Raw genomic sequence first — 19,707 nt, forward strand, 5'->3', positions numbered from 1 at the left:
AAAAAAAAAAGATTCTTATCTCCAACAAACCACTAGAAAACTGGAAGTGGTGCTGTGGTTCAAGCAGTAGAGCACTCACCTTGAGCTGAAAAGTGCAGGGACAGTACCCAAGCCCAGAGTTCAAGCCCCACTACTGACCAAAAAAAAATAAAGGGGGGGGGGCTGGAAAGGTAGCTCAGTGGTAGAGCGCGTGCCTTGCATGAATGAGGCCCTGGGTTCGATTCCTCAGCATCACATAAGCAAAAAGAAAAAAGCTGTAAGTGGCCCTGTGCCTCAAGCGGTAGAGCGCTAGCCTTGAGCTGAAGAGCTGGGGGACAGTGCCCAGACCCAGAGTTCAGGCCCAAGACCAGACCAAAAAAAAAAAAAAAAGGCTTCAATGACCCTGGAAGAAGACCCTGGATACTGTAGAATCACAGGGGAATGATCCATTTGGACAGTCACATGGAACTAACAGTAGGTGAGGCATGATGTTGAGAATCCACTATGCTAGTTTGGGGATTGTTTTAGGGTCCAGTGCTAATCCACTCCTCCCCCTTTAATACTCATACATATTTTAAGTATATTAAATAGAACTGGCATATGATGGTGGATGCCGCCATTAGGGAGATGCTGACTAAAAGAACTAGTAACAATTTAACATCTACCTTAAAAATTTTAATAAATAAGCATATATATGATATGCAAATAAAGATAAGATGCTCAAGATATTTTGGGAATTACTGAAGTTGGAGACATACTAATATAACAATGAACTATGAGGCAATTATTCTCAGATCAGTGGCAGTGACAAAGTGAAGAACTATGTAAAACAAACCTAAATCCAAAATGTAAATAGTCTGGGTCTGGGTCATGGGTCATAAATTATGTTAAGTTGGCTCATGTTGAGGTTAGCTTGGTCTTGGAGTACAGGCACCATGGAATGGAGAGGCTTGACAACGAGACCGAGAACCAGATACTGGTGATCAAACCCACTTAGCATGAAATATAGCCCAAAAATTCAAGAGCACTTACTTTCCTTTTTTAATTGTGTTCCTGCCAAGCAGTGGATCGAGTACTGGATCTATTGTCTCCTCAAGATTTTCAATTAAGATGACATCGCCAAAGGCCAAAGCTGTTTCAATGGCTTGCAAGAACCTTCGAATTCAGAGAGGAATGAGATCATCAAATGTAAATAAGCATAGGAAAACTGTTCAGAATTATTTATCAGATTCAATTTTATTTAACATGGAAATTTTAAATGGGAGAAACATGGAGAAGTCATATTTTTCTCTAACAATCTAGATTAAACAGAAATGAGAGCAGATTTAAGACAATTTTGCTATCATATTTTCCAAGTGTTAATTAGTTGCTTTTAGTAGTAACCAATGGTTGAAACAGTATAAATAGCTCAATATTATAAATTCAAAATTATTCAGTGTACCACTCCCTTTTTGAGATAGACTCTCTGTAGCCCAAGGTGGCCTCTCACACACCTTTTTGCTATTGTGTCTTGGGTGCTGGGATTAGAAGTGTATACTACACACCTGGCTAATGATTACTTTCTTACTATTATTGCTATTGTTTTTGTTATTATTTGCAGTATTTTAGATCGAAGTCAGGTCCTTGTTCTTTTATTTTTATTTTTTTCTGATCCTGAGGCTTGGACACTGGGGCCTGGGTTCTGTCCTTGAGCTCCTTTTGTTCAAAGCTGGCACTGTACTACTTGAGCCAAAGCACCACTTTCGGCTTTTTCTGTGATTTACCTAGAGATAAAAGTTTCACAGACTTTACTGCCTAGGCTGGCTTCAAACCACAATCTTCAGATCTTATCCTCCTGAGTAGCTAGGATTATAGGTGTGAGCCACCAGTGCCTGGCCTCCTTGTTCTTTTTAGGCAAGTGCTCTACCCTTAGAGTGACATTTCCAGTACTACTGGGTCCTTTTTAGGTAACAATTAAAATTAAATGCTTTGTTTTTTTTTATCAGTCTTTTACTCTTAAATTAAGATCAGACATGATAAATGGTGAATTATCACTTTATTTCATTCTTACTCTCCAAAAGGAGTCTCTCCTTATTTTGCTTTAAGTGCAAAAAGGAAATGGAGTCAAGTGAAATAAAAGCAGGCCCAAGAATTACTTTACTTAGCATTAAATGAACACCAACTTTGCACAGGACAGCTCTTCCCTCAAAGGATCCAGTGACAGAGAGTCTGAGTAGACTCAGTTCTCAAAAGTGATATATGATCAAGTGCACATAGCTATTGAGCCTTTGTGATCCTCTCCTAAGAGAATCCTTTGGTCTGTGTGAATGTTTAGAGTCTTGTTTAACTTATCATGTCCAAGTTTAATTTTTTATTTTTCACCATCCATTGTGTTTACTTGTAGATAGATAGGCACATTCTGAGTACTACAAATGAGTGAAACTATGTAACCTATGTTTTCTTGGGTCCAGCTTACTTCACTTAATATAATTTTTTTCTGAGTAGTGTTTATCAAAATGAACTCCAAAGTTTTTTGTCATTTTCCTTTTTGTTGTTTTGTTTTTCTCCTTTGTTGCTATTTTTATTTCTGATCCTTTTGTCTTGTATGTAAGCTAATCTTCTTTGGGGAGGGTAAGGGGGAGTACAGAAATGGTGGGAGAAAGGGTGAACAAATGCATCAGTGATAGTCACTAGACACTGTTGAAAATGAAATATACAGCTTGTGGGGGAGAGGCATCAGGAGGCAAACACTGGGAGAAAAGGAGGAAGAGGTGACATTATTTAAAAGGAAACGTACTCATTACTGGACTTATATAACCGTAATCCCCTCTATACAACACCTTTACAATAAAATAATTTTTTAAAAAAGTGATCAATGACTAAGAGGTCAGGCTTTCAAGGTTGGATCTGTAACATACTGAGGTCTTACTACAGGCACAGAATATATCAGAGACAGAAGTATGAGCTTCAGTGAACCTGTGAATGCAGTTATTCTTGTTAGCGTACCATTTACCAAACAATCTAAATAAGGAATGTGCTGTATTTCCACTTTTATCATTAGAAATATACCTCTCTTTTCTCTTAGATACAATGTTTGTGCAAATCTTTAGTCTGATTTTTTTCATCATTTGGATGTTGCCTGACACAAAATAACTTTTTAACTGAGATAGTGTGTGAAAACTGAGCAGGTAAGTAAATAAGGGGCACCAAACTGCAAAATTTCAAAGATCTCTCACAAATGCAAGACTTTAGAAATCAGACCCACTTCCTAACAGCCTAACACCAAACCAATCCCTTGGGAATTCACATACCCTTTCTGGCCTAAATGCGTGACTTTCAGGTCAGTTCCGTATTTATTCTTGATCCACTTAATTCCCTGTTGTTGAGGATCTATCATCAGGGGCCAGCGCTCGCAGTGTGTTAGGATGACAGCATTTTCAGTTGACATTCTGTCACTGGGTAGCCCTGCGTTATTCCAGGTGGCAATGGTAGCATCATCTGTCAACATGCCAATCAAGTCCAGGCCCTCCGTGATTGGGATGGCAACCTTCAAAATCAAAGTCAAACACAAAAAACTGGCAGTGCAAAAAAAAAAAAAAAAAAAAAAGCTAACAAGGTAGAAAAGAAAATGAAGCCAAAGCCAAGAGAAAGTGATTCGAGGAGAATGCATGCCAAATATCTACAGATTCTCAGAAGCTAAGTACAGCTTGCATCTGAAAGACTATTGCACCTGATAGATCCAGTATTCAGAATCGTGTCAACTGTGGCACTCAAAATCTAGTTTATTAACTCCATCGATTTGGCTTTCCTGAAAGGAACTTTGTTCTACACATCTGTAACTGTTTTAACAAACAGAGAGAATTTAGGCCCTGGGGAAAATGGCAGGGACCCAGATACTTATTTACTGATGGAGCAACCACTCACTCCACATAAGCAATGGTAAATGTAGTATGTGGTTAAGGCATGTCCTCTGTTTCCACAGGGCAACACTACAGGCATGGATTTCCCAGGATGGGGTAATGAAGCAATCTGCTGATCTAAGGAACTCAGAACATGACCTCTATTCTCAGAAGGAATTGCCTGGGCCTAGAGCATTGCAAAGTGAGTTTTTGACAGACAGATGAATAGAAAGAGAAAAGGAAGAAGAAAGAGAAGAACTAAAGAGAAAGAGAACAATCAAATGGGAGACTTATAAACTTACTTTAAATATATAACAATATATTTATAATATATTTAAAATAAATATATAACATTATTATATTACACACACACATACACACAATTCATTTGGTTACTTTTAGAAGAAGTGTCCTTCTGTTAGCAAAGGATGTGTAGTTTTTATTTTCAAGTTCTATTTAACACAACTTGAAACCATTGACTTCTGAAGCTAAAGGGACTCAAATAAAGGACCTCTGTACATTTCCCAAAATTTAACAGCTCAGATTTCTTGAATACCTGCTCTATGCAGAGTAGAACATTGGGAATTCAGAGACAAATTACCCAAATCCACCTCTTCTTTTGTCTGGTCAGTGAAACCTAGTTTCATAAATAAAGCCATTTCAATATGAATAAAATCTAGTAACTGGCACTACAAAAATAGCATTAATGTTAGGACTACTTTAAAATAAAGTTTTAGAACTTTACTTATACTATTATAGTCATTGTTGTTCTAGACCTCATAATAATAGGAAATTACTTCTTTTTGGTGTATGTGTTGATACTGGGGCTTGAACTCAAGGTCTTTGTACTCTTATTTGGCTTTTTCCCCTCAAGATTAGCTTTCTACCAACTGAACCACATATTTAGTTCCATGAAATTATTTCATCATGGAAGCCTGAAATTCCATGTACCTCTCTTGCCTTTTTCATGTGTAATGCTCTAACAAACAGCCTTAGGACTCCTAGATTGTTACCCTAGGTTCTTTTTTATTCATAGGTCCTTTTTATTGTGGAAAGTTATACATGATAACATTTGTCATGGTGACAATCTTAAGTGTATAGTTCAATATCATTAAATACACTCACAATGTGCACACTCTACTTCTCCAGAACTTTTTGTCTTCCTATGTGGAAATTATATTTAATAAACAATAAATCTCGATGTCTTTTTTCCTAGCCCCTAGCATATAATTTAAAATCATGTGTTTCCGAGAAAACATTAAAGATTGTTGTCTCTTAAGAGTTTTCTAATAGAGTTCCTTCCAAGGTCACCTTAAATATGTCCACAGGTCATCAATAAATGACATGTTTGGTTTAAAGATTTATAAATCACACGGATTGTAGTCACTTGCTAAGTAGTTTGTTTATAAACCATTAGAACCCGTAGGACACCCTCCTGACAAGGCAAATGTACCTCAAAGATGGCTCCCTACAGAAAACACCCTATTATATATTGGGAAGAAACAATAACAGTTGCTTCTTATGGGGACAAAACTAGAAAATTAAAGTTAGCATTGTTCAGCACCTTTAGCTCTTACTGCCAACCTACTTACTACATGTCCACCTGGATAGGACACCTCCTTCCAACGTCAGCCCAAGTCAATCTGGAAATAGAAGCACAGAAGCAACTCCGCAATGGAAACCCAAATCTCACAAGGACCAGCACTTGTTATGGTTCACACAGCACTTTCTGCCAGGCATCTTAGGTGCAGAGAACCACCTGCCAGAGGGATTTCATATCCACAATTGGGAGTAATTTCCTTCTTATAGTTCAGCAACGCTAAAAGTGGGTGGGAGAAATAGGCTGGACATGTTTTAGGGTCTGGTTCAATTTGACTAGTGGTTGTGTACTGAAGAGAAAAGGAGAGAGGTCTCTGATGACAAAGGTTACCCTGGGAGAATCATGGTCTTGGTAAAACAGAAGTTCATGGTTAAATTGAATACACATTTAGCATATATTATCAGAAAACTGCCATTTTGCTTTGAATGTTGTGACACTCTGGGTATCAATTAGCATTGCTAAGCATCTTCAGTTCCCACAGCCACCCAACTACATGTTCATACAGATATGACTCACTTCTTTTTATCATTTTAAATTTTATGATCTCTTCCAAGCAAAATGACATCTTCATAAAAACATGTTTGTTTCAACAAGTAGGAAAATACAAATCAGTTCATGCACAGCTTTGAAGAAACACATGTAGAAATGATGTCATACCAGCAATTAAAGACCCATTTAAAAAACATTTCTAGTTTAAAAAAAAAGTAAAATGACTGGTAGCATAACTTCACGCTATTGATACTTTCTTCAAAGTGAGAATTCTAACAAGATGACAATTTGAAGTTAAAAGTGAATTTCCTTAGTAATTTTGGAGAAAATGCGAATATTGCATTAATGTCTATGAGTACAGAAGGCCAAAAGGAGGGCCACTGTCAGCATGAAGTAGTCATAGGTGACTGATAAACACAAGACTCAAGGCTAGAGATGAGACAGAGAAAAATACAGGTAATAGAAGTATACAATTAGCACTTTAGAAACTCATAATGCAATAAAAATTGGAGAAATTCAGCAGCATTCCTTATCCTCTTACATAAATATATATTTCACCATAAAAACATTAAATAAGCAGGGTGTTTGTGGCTCATGCCTGTAATTCTAGCTATTTAGCAATCTGAGATCTGAGGATCATGGTTCAAAGCCATGAGGAAAATACAAAGATTCTTATTTCCAATTAACCAATAAAAAGCTAAAAGTGGAGCTGTGGCTCAAATGGTGGTATATCAGCCTTGAGTAAAAAAGCTAAAGGAAGGGCTCTGTTCAAGTTCCAGTACTGGCACAACACAAAACATAAAATATGCTTGTACATTTAAAATACTAAAATAATCAAATATTTGATAATTGTTATTGGAATAGCTTTTCAAGAATAAATGTAAGAGGTAATATCTTTTAAGAAATCTTCAATATAAGAATGAATATAGTGCTCAGTGCGAGTGGCTCATGCCTGTCATCTTAGCTACTTAGGAGGCTAAGATCTGAGGATCATAGTTCATTTCCTGCCAGCCTGGGCAAGAAATCCTATGAGACTCTTATCTCCAATTAACCATCCCAAAAGCCAGAAGTGGAGCTATAGTTCAAGTGATAGTGTACTAGCCTTGAGCAAAAACAGTTCAGAGACAGCAGCCAGGCCCTGAGATCAAGCCCTAGGGGCCTGCCCAACCCCCCTCCCCCCCACACACAGAGTTTTAGAACCATATATACATTATGTTTTGTGTGTATCAGTTGTGGGGCTTGAACTCAGGGCCTGAGCACTGTCCCTGAACTCTTTTGCTCAAGGCTAACACTCCATCACTTTGAGACACAACTCTACTTTCGGTTTTCTGGTGGTTAACTGGAGATTCTTTTCTCCAGCGAGGATGTGTACATCATCCGGAAAACAGGGCCTGGAAGTCAGGTAGTCTGAACTCCTATTCAGTTGTTCAAGGAGGATCTTAAATGAGATAGTTTCAAAGATTCCAAGTATTTGTTTTTACTTTGCTTATGGGTTTGGGTTTTCGAATTTAGAATAAGCTATTCTTAAGTCTATACACAATAATACAAATAATAATAACAATAATACAATAATACAAATTAATTTTTGTTATCTTTATAAAATATACCTTCCAAGTACAATTCTATGTGATTATTTTTTAACTTGCCTCTTGAAATCATCATTAAAATAAGAAAAAGTAGCATCTACATTGAAACACATGAAGGTGCCTGCCATATTTGTGGTTTTGTTACCGGCATTTTAGTATGTTGCTTCCACACAGTGACAAGTCGAGGATCTGAACCTACCGTCTGTTGAAGAAATGGAATCCACTCGCAATCCACCAATTCCTGGCGATACTGCTTTGTGAAGGGCCCAACATAGGACACAAATGCAGCTGTAAGGAGAACGTCTCCACAGAGCATCTTCTCTTGAATTTCAAAGGACTTGATAGACTGACCCCAGCGAATCTTCTCTGACTGTGTGAAAAAATTACTCTCATGAAATTGCAGGGCAAACATCTGCTCCACAAAGGTTCAGTGCAATGGCCTTACAGTACAGAGTAAAGCTGTGGCCTTCTGGAAGACCAGAATGAAGCTGATTGGTGTGACTGCTATCAGCTACCATAGGTTTGAAACCCACAATCACCAAGTAGTTCTCCCAGTCTCTTCAGTACAGTTTGATATAACAGTAGTTCTCTGACATCCCCATTCTGTGGGGTTACCCTAACCTTAATCCTGAGAGCCAACTGCTTTAGTCAAGAATGAGTGGTAGTTTTGTGTGCGTGTGTGCACACACACGCATGCACACACATGCTATGTATGTGTGTTCATGTTGTGTAGCCTAGGTTGGCCTCCAACTCACCATCTTCTTCCCTCAGTTTCCTGAGTTCTGGGATTACTGGTATGGCTATCACACTGGCTATTATTAGTTTTTGGAAGTACTGGGGTTTGAACTCAAGAGACTTGTGCTTGTTAGGCAAGTGCTCTGCTGTTTACAACATGCCCTTTTTTCCCTAATTGTTTTTCATATAGGATCTTGGTGATTCTTTTGTCCAAGTCAACATCTGACTGTGATCCTTCTCATCTCTGCCTCTCAAGTAACTGGGATGACAGGCACAAGCCTGCCTAGCCTTCAGCTATTGGGATTCGTTATGTTAGCCTGGATGCTCTACATTCTGCACACTTTTCCACAATGGCACTAGTTTGCTCCAGGTTATTATTATTTTCCCTCACATATTGGCTATGGGCTGATTACAGACAAAGAAAATTGATAAACATCACTCATGTTAATTTATTAAACTTAAAACCTGAGAATCGTCTCTCCCAAACCTATTCAATAATCATGCTGGTAGTGAATGAATTCAGGCTATTTTTCTTATATAATCATTAAATCAGTGGAAGAAGCTATGAGCTGTGTAAAAAGATGAAAATCAGGACATGACTAGTCTTGAAGACAGTCTTGAAGTTCTCAGACTAGTCTTGAAGTTCTCCTATCTAGTGGGATGGTCATTCAAAACCTGACTTACAGGTTAAATATGTAGAGCCCTTAAATTGGATCTGAATACAACTACAATAACTACGTACGATTGACTGAACCACAAGTAGTCTCCTAATGACTTAATTCAAGTCATTCTAAAAAGTAATACTACATTTTAAGAATATGAAAGTTAACAGGGCCTAGAAAATCAGTGATTTGATAGGATAAGAAAAGAACCTTGCAGGATTTTTCTTTCCTCATGGAAAAAAGAAAAAGCCACAGAAAACATTAATGCCATGTGTCATACTAGATTAGAATGTCAGCTGCTTGTGAACCATCACAATATCCTGGACACTGTGATCATAAAATTAGCATAAGACACGTCTTGTTGCTTTCCTTTTTAAAGATCAGCACCCAAGTTAGCTGCATAATTAAATACTGAGGAACTTTAGCTCTCTGGTTCTCTCTTTCAGAATGTATAACCCCCTTCCCGAGTCACAGATAATATATCCATTAATTTCCAAGAGAAAGCTCTCATTTGCCTACCTTCCACCTTTGTTGTTTGTAAATGATATACAATAAAGTGCACCCACCTCATTCTCCAAAACAGTTTTGAAATTTGAAGATTTACTAAACATAGACTTATTGGCTATTGAAATAGTCAATAATTTCACTATACCACCCACACAACATAAATCATTACTGACATTGGCTAACAAGGGTTTAAGAGTTGGAACATGTCCTGTAATAAATTTCTAGACAGTTAAAAATCACTATAATTTTATTCTAATGCATTATAGATTGCCTGTAATGTCATCCTGGCTGGGGTGACCCATTTCTAATTTTGAACAGCTGTTCAGCTCAGGAGTTAGTTAATGATTAAATATAAATTGCCTGATTTATTAGTCTGAATGGCTCAGCTTCCAGGTCAATGCTATATAGACAAAATCATCAGTCTTGATGCTTTTCAGAAGTTAACTGTCTCCTGTTCTAGTCAGAAAGAATTTATCCTTGAAGGAAAAGATATGACACCTTCAATTAATCCTTCAAATATATATTTTTTTCCTAGTTAACAACATACAGGGATTCCCTCCCCCCATTTCATTGTGCAAATCTGCAGGAGTTAAGTGAAGCCCTTGGGAATCATGGGATAGATTAGAGGAACTGGTAAAGCCTGCTTCTGTCTCAATAAAACTTGAGAGTTCTGTAACATTCTATAACATTCTATTTTATTTCTGAAATAGTCTAGTTATATGACCTTTTCTCAGGAACCTCACAAATAGTAAATAGTAAAAACTACTTATATCTCACTGTGCTAAGTGGGGATGGTTGTAAATAGGAGTGGAAAAATTTCTTAGCTCAACTAAAAAAGTGGGCTTTCAAAGGCTTCTGAATTATTTTTAAATCTAGGAGGCTCCAAAACCTCATCCATCCATCCATCCATCCATCCATCTATCCATTCATCTGTCTGTCTGTTCATCCATCCATCCAATATCTACTAAAACCAAGATGCACAAAGCAGATGAAGTTCCTGTTCTTGAGAAGCTCTTAGGTGTGTGCTTGCTACACATGTGTGTGTATACCTGTGTGCAAAAGGACAAGTTAAGTCACTCACCTGTGGAGCCAAGAGAATGCTTTGTGGTAATGGGAATTTTATTTAGGCAGAGCCTCAAAGGAAGGAGGAGAAAAATAGATAACCTACTATATGCAGTATGGTTCATTGTCAGAGCCTCACACTTGGCTCTTGGCTGGTGTTCTACCACTTGAATCATGCTCTAGCCTAGCTTTTTACCAATCATTTTGGTTATGGCATCTCCAGGTCTTTTCTGTAGGGACTTGTTTCAAATTGTGATCCTTAGATCTCAGCCACCTGAGAAGCTAGGATTACAGACCTGAGTCCCTGGCACCTGGCCTTACATGGTTAATTGTATTTTCATTTAGTCACTCTTCAGAATGAATGATAATAAAGCCTGAACAAGCTTGTCTATGTCAGTGAGAGTTCCAGAGGAAAAGGTCTGCTTACCTCTAGTTCCTTGACAAGTCTGTTGGCTAGTTCAATGGTTTTATTGGTCTGGTTCACCTCCTCTTGGCACCGGACTTTCTCAGCTGTTGCTTTTTCAAATGAAGCTGTGAGTCTGCTCAGGTTTTGATCCAGATCCTGAATAAGAGTTGAAATGAATCCTTTAGAGTCATTTCTAGTGAAAGTTGAAACACTACAGCCATTGTAAAACGTCTGTTACCTTAAGGAAAATGGAGCAAACCTCCTTTTTCTCCTTTGCCTTTGGACTGTGTATATGATAAGGAAGGAGGAGGAGAAGACAATGGGGATGAATCCACTGGGGCCACCATGGCTGGGTCATACTGAGAGGATGAGGATGTGGGAAGATTCGCACATCTGGGAAGGACGGAGGTTCCATTTAGAGGGAGACCACGTTCTACCAAAGGCAGAGGAAAGGCTCATACAAAGAAGCAGGGTGGGACATAGGCAATCCTGCTATGAAATCTCTATGAGAAACTCTTCTCTCTCCAGACATGTGGTCACAGTGCCATCCATCCTCAAGTCACCTTTCTTTGGCTTTAGGTATGTGGAAAGGCCTTGCATTACTCATAGCCCAAAATGTCTTCACTTCTGTAACATCCTCATTACTTTTCCTTTGAACATAAACATATTCTAGTATTTACATGAAGCCATTAATAGACAAAAATATTTCCCCCAAAGGTTTTAGTCAAATTGACAGTAAGAGTTTTAACCATTGATTGGATATCATTTTGATAGTTACTTATGTTTACTCTAAACTTTTCCTACCAGTTCCTGGGTTTTATTGAACCACAAATGTCGTATTAGAGGAGTATGACTGATGGGACTGTAAAAGATTGTGGTCATGTCACCTGGGTGAGGAGTGATGATCAGGAAGGACTAATGGCACAAGTAGCCTAAAAGATAAGGATGAATTACTATGAGAGATATTCAAATTATCTATGCCATAAGGAGAAATTTGTAGAGTATTGACCATCTTACCTCAACAAATTAATCCCTTTCTGGTAACATTCAAGGAATCAGGGCCTTGGGCTCTGCTCTGGAACGTTGATGCCACTCCACTGTATCAATGCTTAAAGAGACTCTCTATTAGAAGAGGCCTCCTCCCTTTTTGCCAAATTGGCAAGCAATCATCTCAGATATAAGCAGGCCTTATTCCATAGGAAACTTGTATAGTTGCATGGCCCCTCTGAGTGCTAGAGTGTAGGCTACTGCAATGGCCTGGGATGTACCCCAGTCCCCACTGCTTTTCACACATCCATTGAGTAATCTCTCTACCTACATCATCTACATATCAGCCATTCCCAACCTCTGTTCCTGAGCCATGTTTTTTCTCAAACTTCTGTTCTGCCTGCTGGAACACCATGGAAATAAGATTTAGGAAGTACCACCTGTAGGCTGTACTGAGGGATGGACTGAAGACTTCAGTCCATTAGGATTAACAGTGGGGACAACAGAAACTCCTGTAGCTATTTTAAGCTGAAGGGAAGTATATAGTATATATAGTCAAGTTTGTTCTTAGAACACTGGATCAGAATGACAAGTTTGTATAAATGTAAATCGACATATGACTGGCACAATGGTAAATTCATAAATTCATTCATTCATTCATTTATTTTTGGGTCTGGCTGTGGAGCCTGAACTCTGGGCCTGGGCGCTGTCCCTCAGCTCTTCAGCTCAAGGCTAACGCTCTACCACTTGAGCCACAGCACCACTTCCGGCTTTTTTCTTTTTGCTTATGTGGTGCTGAGGAATCGAACCCAGGGCCTCAAGCATGCAAGGCAAGCGCTCTACCACTGAGCCACCTTCCCAGCCCCAGTAAATTCTTTTATATACTGTATGTGTGTGTGTGTGTGTGTGTGTGTGTGTGTGTGTGTGTATATATATATATATATATATATATATAATACAAAATGCTCATTTAATCCTATCTAAGCAGGGAATGCTATTATGACCCAGACTGAGGGCCCTTTACCTAAAATAATTGGTGCTTCAGATTTTGGAGTTTTTCAGATTTTGGGATATTTGTATAGACTTTACTGGTTCAGCATTCCTAAAGTGCTGAAATCCAAAATGTTGGATTTTGTATTTGTATTTTGGATTCTGGGTATTAGAATTAGAGGTATTCAACCTGTACCTATTTCACAGGTGAGTAAACAGAGGCTCTGAGCGGTTAACTTGTTTGCATGGGGTAAAACAGTAACAGGAGAGTCAGGATGCAGAGCAGTTAAGTCTGGCTGCAGGTGCCTCAATTTCCACCATGGTGAACTACCTTCTTCCTCCTAGTACCAGACTGTGACAATGTCTAATGTACAGAAGCCATGATTGTCTCCAATCATGTGTGCAACAGCTAAGAAATACTGGCACAATTAGTACATAGGTAGATACAGTCATGACAGAGAAGGTTTCTTTCTGTTTGGTAGGACTCTGATAGGCCCAGTCTGAAGGTGGGAAGGACCCTAAGGTGCAAGTGTGGGCCATGCTTTTTGGAGCCTCTTAAGCATTACAGTTTGCACTTACCACAAGCTTCCTCCTAATAGCCTCTAGTTTTTCTGTTGCTGCAGCCAGTTCTAGGTTTGTTTGTGCTAATGCCTGGCGTTTGGGCTCCACGTCACAGTAGACCTGAAAATCCACATGGGTATTAATTCAGAATGCAAAGCAGATGCAGAAGGAACCAAACAATCACTCAACATCTGTAAAATCTCTAATCCATGAATCAGTTTGCTGTTTGTTTCTGTGGAATAGAGCAGACATAGCCTTCTACATCCTCTCTGCTACTCTCCTAGTTACTTATTCTGGAAATTAGCATTATAGGTAATTGCATAAAATGTCATACAGTCAAATACCACTCAGATACTAAGATCAGTTTGTCACAAAATGTAGCATCACTAGAAATTGCAGTGTTCAGGAACTATATAACTAAAGGTGAGATGAGGTCTAGTCTTAGAGGCAGAAAGTGTGGAGACATTCTGTGAGCTCAGAAAGGAAACTTGGAGGAATCTACTCAGGAGACATCCCATAATAGCATCCACAGTTCTCTCAGTTCCTGGCTACCTTATGCCTGTGTTATTCAGATGGATGGTTTGAGAACTTGGGTGGACTAGTTTTCCTCCTGGGAGAGACAGAGACAGGAAATTAAATTTCATTTCCTATCTGACAGCAAAATAACACATTACTACCACCACTCTGGCCTAGCTCTATGCTCCTTTCCACCCAACGAACACATGAAACAGTGCCAATGAACACATGAAACTGCTCAGGCATTTAGGATGCAAGAGGCTAGACATCCACTGCTATATTCCCACACATCTACTCTGTGAAGCTCTAAGTACTATCAGAAAGAAAGATCAAAGAGCCCTGCTCCTGTGGTTCTAGAATAAAACCTGAAATCATTTAGGGAATGACACTGACTATATAACTGGCTTTTTCTGGATACTCCTGTATTTGAATAGTACATTCAACTCTCCAAAATGATGAGACATTCCTTCAGTCATTGCTCATACCCAGCTCCCCTTTATATCCAGTACTCTGCAAAAGACTTTGGACACAGTTGGCCAGTAATGAACTTTTCAGACCTAAATGCCTATGTGAAATGATGATCTATCTTTTTTTTTCCTTTTTCTTTTCTTTTTTTTTTTTGTGCCAGTCCTGGGGCTTGAACTCAGGGCTTGGGCACTGTCCCTGAGCTTTTTCTGAGTAGTTTACTGGAGATGAGTCTCAGACTTTTCTGCCCTGACTGGCTTTGAACAGCGATACTCAGATCTCAGATCTCAGCCTTGGCTCCCAGCAGATGATCTATCTAAATCACTGGAAGTGTAAAATTTGGCTCAGCAAACATCTGCAGCACAAATAAATGCTCACTTCTACATCTTCTATACCTATAATAAAGACCATATAAATTTTTTTGCTTGGTGAGCAGGGAATCAATTCAATATTAATTCAGCTTTGGAGATTTTTTTTCAGATCAACATAAATTAGATGGCTTCATGTAAATAGATGTATTTTATATAGGTAAATAAGTTTTCATATCTAACCAAATCAAACTAATTAATGTTCTTTGATCTACAGTAGCTAATCACCTTACCCTAAAAATGTTAATATTTCAAATACTCATTTTGTAGAATTCTGTTGTTAATATTTCAAATACTCATTTTGTTAAGAATTGTTAACTCTGACATACTCATGTCTTATTCCTAGATCTACCCTTCTTCAGGTAAAAAAAATGTCTCATTATAATTTTTGTGGCCCTAGAAATTGGTGTTTCATGGCCCTGTGCAGGTAGAAGATACAAAGCATCGGTTAAGGACTGATGATACCTCATAGAATTTAACAGTGTTGAGGATCCAAGCACAGAGGCCAGCAGCTGCGAAAGATTTGCTGCGAATCAGGTTTGGGTTGAACTCCGGGTCTTTCAAATACTGTTCATTCACCACTTTTAGACAGTTCTCTGGGATGTGCTCTTTGTCGTAGTGAATTAAAGCTTGCAAAAAATCGTCGACCTGTACAGCAGAGAGAGAGAGAGACTTATTGCCATGAACCCATTTGGGCTGCAGAGAAAATTCCAAGATCAAAAGTGAAAACTAGCTTTCAGGGCTCACAGGACAAAGGCAAAATTGGCAAGCTGCACTTATCCTACTGTTTGACTTTTCCAGTCTTTAAAGCATGAAGTTAGAATTAGCAATGGACACTTTTAAAACCTCTCCTATCCCAGGGTAAAATATTCAGTCCTTGCACAGGAGGGATTCACATTTTGAAGAAAAGAAAAGCAGAAAAGAAAAAAATAGCAAATATATACCCAAAAAGGGCCCTTTGCTTCACCATGTACATTAGAAACATTTTTTCTATGTAATTTTCTCCCTCCTACACTTAAATGCTTTCATAATTTTGGAAAGAATTAGCAATCTTCTACCTGCTGGCCACGACTTAGGAAGGCCTTAACCCTGAGCTCACTTCCAATTTTGCTAGCAAACCTTGTAAACCTAAAACACAATGGTAGATTTCAGTCAGCAGCTACAGAAATGGTTTCTTTACACATAAACCTCTTTTGCTATGAAGCATAACCACAGAAGGTGTCAGGACACCCAGTACATCTGATACCTTTCCCATGAAGATTTTAGCTGCTTTCCAACTTCGGTCTTTGGGCACTCGGCCTCGGGGAGCCAGAAGGACCATCACGGCTGCAGTGACGTTGGTGACTGCATTTGGGGGGTTGGGGAAAGCTTTCAACTCAGAGAGGTTCACCTGAGGAAGAGTACACATGTACGTATATACAACAGTCAGTCAGAAGGGCTCCGGCAAAGTGCTAAATTGCCTGGCCTGTCTCTAGAGTTCTCCCACCTCTCAACAACACACCAGTCTCATTGTGACAATTCCTTGACACTTGGGGACTTTACCCTGGGACCTCAGGGGGTTCAGTTGTTGCAGGATACTTCTCTGGTATTTTGGAAACATCATTACCCTTTTTTGCCTTTAATTTTTTTTCTCCAAACTGGTAATCCTAGCTACTCAGGAGGCTGAGATCTGAGGATCATAGTCTGAAGTCAGCTCAAGCAGGAAAGCCCATGAGACTCTTATTTCTAATTCACTACCAAAAAAAGCTGCATGTGGAGCTGTGGCTCAAGTGTAGAGCACTAGCTTTGAGCAAAAAAAAAAACTCAGGGACGGTTCCTAGGCCCTGAGCTTAAGTCCCAGGACTGGCATGCACATGCACGCACACACACACACACACACAAATTATCCATTTGATAAGCCCTGTATACCAAGGCCAGGAAATTGTGTCAATATACAGGTTGTCACATATCCGAGTGTGATATAATCTACTTGCATTTGAAGCAGGCCCTCCCATAAATATAATTCCTTAGTTCTATGTGTCCTGGTTTTGCTTTCTTTCTTTACAAGAAGTATCTTCTTCCTTTATACGGAAAGGACTATCAACTGGGAAGGGTCCATGTAGACCAAACTTATTTACTACATTTAACACATCAGTGCATACACTGATTTATCCAATAATGGAATTAAGAGCTAAATTGTAAGAACCAAGGCAAATACTTTGGGGCAGAAGTTAGTACCTGTAAAAAGTACATAAAGGTTCATGATACACGATTTTAAAACCAAAAACAAATAACCAACTATTTCTTATGGTATTATATGTGTCACATAATCTACTCTTTCTCACAAAATTTTATCAAATGCCAAATCTGATTGTTCCATTACTAGAACTACTTCATAAATGATTAAAAAATATGGAAGGAGCATGAAAGAACAAAAGCAAATTCCTCAGACATGCTAATGCTGAAAAGAGGCTGAACAAGGTTCTTTAATCACTTATAAATACACTCAATTTTGTATTTTCAGTGACATCAATTTATTTTATCTGACAAAAGAGCAATCTATTCAGAGAAAATTTACAAATTTAGATAAAGATGAAGAAAAACATTCCATAAATCAGAGATTACAAATTACTCCTCTATTATTTTCTAATTTCTTCTACTTATATAAATGTTCTTACCCTAAAAATTAGTCATATGATAAATCCCATTATACAATCATTTTGTTCTCACTTATTATGAAGATTTTTCATGTTGCTAACTAGCATTTAAAAATACCATGTTATAGCCATAGAATATTGAAATGTGCAATGATCTATCATGATGCATTTATATTATTTAAAATGTTTTAAGTTTTATGATGATACTTTAAAAATTTTATAAGACTCTTCTTTTGGTCAAAATTGTCTTCTAAAAAATATACTCAGAAAAGGAACTGAATATTTCTCAGAAGAGAAATAAAAAATCTAGTTCCTTTGCTCTCTAGAATTGAATCTTTGTCTGGAAGAACCAAAGATGAAATTGGCTGCAGGCTATTAAGATAACTACCCACCATTTCATTTTCCCTTTTGGTACCCTCTTGAAGAACCATAGATTATGTCTTTCCTGAGAATCTGAGTGCCCAGTGAGATCTCATACTACTAGTACGATGCTAGGACAAATGGTGGAGATTGTTGTTTCTTCTGTTCTTTGGTTTTGGTTTTGTAGCTATTGGTACGATTATTGTTTTGCTGTAAAGCAAAAGCCTTATAAGAACATTACATTAACTTGTGATGTTATGTTTTATGGAAAACTGGTTTTGGGTCAAATCCAGAAACTAACAATTGAATTCATTCCATGGTATTGCTCCTTTTTCTTTTCTTTTTAAAAAAGATTTTTATTACCTTTAAATAGTGGTACAGAGGAATTACCATTCAAAAAGCAGTTTACAAATACAATGTGTTTTGATCAATGTCACTTCTTTCAACAATCTATGGTACTGCTTATTGGGTACATCAGAATATTCCAGAATGGAAAGTTGAACTATGATGAGGGCCTCAAAGGTTTGGTTTAAACTTCGATAATCTATGGATTTTTCTTTGCTTAAGGAAAAAAAAAACTTTTGGGGTTCATGTGTTCTACTATCTACTAAGTAACTGAAACTCTAATAACCTTTGACTACTATTTTGAGGAAACACACAGGTGGAGAAATGGTCTTTACCCGGTTAAGTGTATTAAGCGCATCTCTGGCAGCCACCAGCGCAGGCTCCGCTTTGAGCAAGTCAGCCTCACATTCTCTCTGTTTCTGGGACACTTCAATTTGAATGGCAGTCACCTATGGAGAGAGGAAAAACACACAAACAGAAATTACATCAGGAATCTCTTCTACAAAGTGTAGATTGACCTTGGTTGGGCACACTGAAATCATTCATTAGCCTGTACTTTAAAGCACTGAAGAAGTATTGTCAAGACTAATTTTCTTTCAGGTATAGTATGTATAAAGCTTTGTAAACACATACAAAATACATTGACAAATCAAATAGATTCAAATCTCAAAACATTCCTAGTATGACTTTGACTCAAGTAACTTTGAAGTTCCACTAATGGCAATATAAGAATTAGCAGTCAAAGCCGGGCGCTGGTGGCTCACGCCTGTAATCCTAGCTACTCAGGAGGCTGAGATCTGAGGATCTTGGTTCAAAGCCAGCCCAGGCAGGAGAGACCATGAGACTCCAATCTCCAATAAACCACCAGAAAACCACAAATGGCGCTGTAGCTCAAGTGGTAGAGCGCTCGCCTTGAGCTGAAGAGCTGAGGGACAGCACCCAGGCCCAGAGTTCAGGCCGACCAAAAAAAAAAAAAGAATTAGCAGTCAGTCTTGCTTTTCAGTTTTCTTCAGAGTGGCCCACCAGAGTTCCCCCACCAAAGGAAATCTAGGCTGGATCAGTAACCTTGACCAGAAAATATTCTTGCTACACCTATCTAGCTTTTGCTAACATTTGCTTATAAGTGCTGTGGGCTGGGCCTTAAGAACAAATGTGAAACCAAACTAAACCACCACCACCAACAAAAACAACTAGCAAATATCTAGGAAAGCAAAGCAATAATAATAGACAAAATCAGCAACAACAAAAACAGATGTGAAGCTCTTTTGCTCAACTGTGGTCATGGATTATATATAAGGAAGACACAATTTTTATGAAGACCAATTATGGGCTTCTCCAAGGGCCTAAGAAGCCATTGGTGCATGACCCCAGATCTGTCTGTGGCTTATGGAACTATGACAACCACTGAGCCTCCTGACCCAAAGCCTTATGATTTGAATGCAGGACATTCAAATTTAAATGGAACCAATAGGAGAATTTTACTCTTCTCCTCTTAGGATACCTATAACATTTGAATGGCTCATGAGAATGGATTTCCAGTCCTCGGCAGAATTTTCACATTGTGGTACTGGGCAC

At 38.4% G+C, this 19,707-nt stretch overlaps 1 protein-coding gene across 1 annotated transcript in view; it reads right to left on the reverse strand.

Moving 5' to 3' along the window:
• Dnah11 (dynein, axonemal, heavy chain 11) overlaps positions 1–19,707 on the reverse strand; it is a gene marked incomplete at its 5' end in the record, with an annotated part of 289,761 nt that overhangs the window by 56,101 nt on the left and 213,953 nt on the right. The window contains 8 exons of the mRNA XM_013023983.1: positions 1,012–1,134; positions 3,270–3,505; positions 7,732–7,902; positions 10,926–11,060; positions 13,461–13,562; positions 15,257–15,439; positions 16,038–16,181; positions 18,468–18,581. Of these exons, the coding sequence (XP_012879437.1) occupies positions 1,012–1,134; positions 3,270–3,505; positions 7,732–7,902; positions 10,926–11,060; positions 13,461–13,562; positions 15,257–15,439; positions 16,038–16,181; positions 18,468–18,581 (1,208 nt within the window). The remainder of the gene's footprint in view (positions 1–1,011; positions 1,135–3,269; positions 3,506–7,731; positions 7,903–10,925; positions 11,061–13,460; positions 13,563–15,256; positions 15,440–16,037; positions 16,182–18,467; positions 18,582–19,707) is intronic.

Source organism: Dipodomys ordii, unplaced genomic scaffold (genome assembly GCF_000151885.1).
Source record: "Dipodomys ordii isolate 6190 unplaced genomic scaffold, Dord_2.0 Scaffold72, whole genome shotgun sequence".
Taxonomy (NCBI): Eukaryota; Metazoa; Chordata; class Mammalia; order Rodentia; family Heteromyidae; genus Dipodomys; species Dipodomys ordii.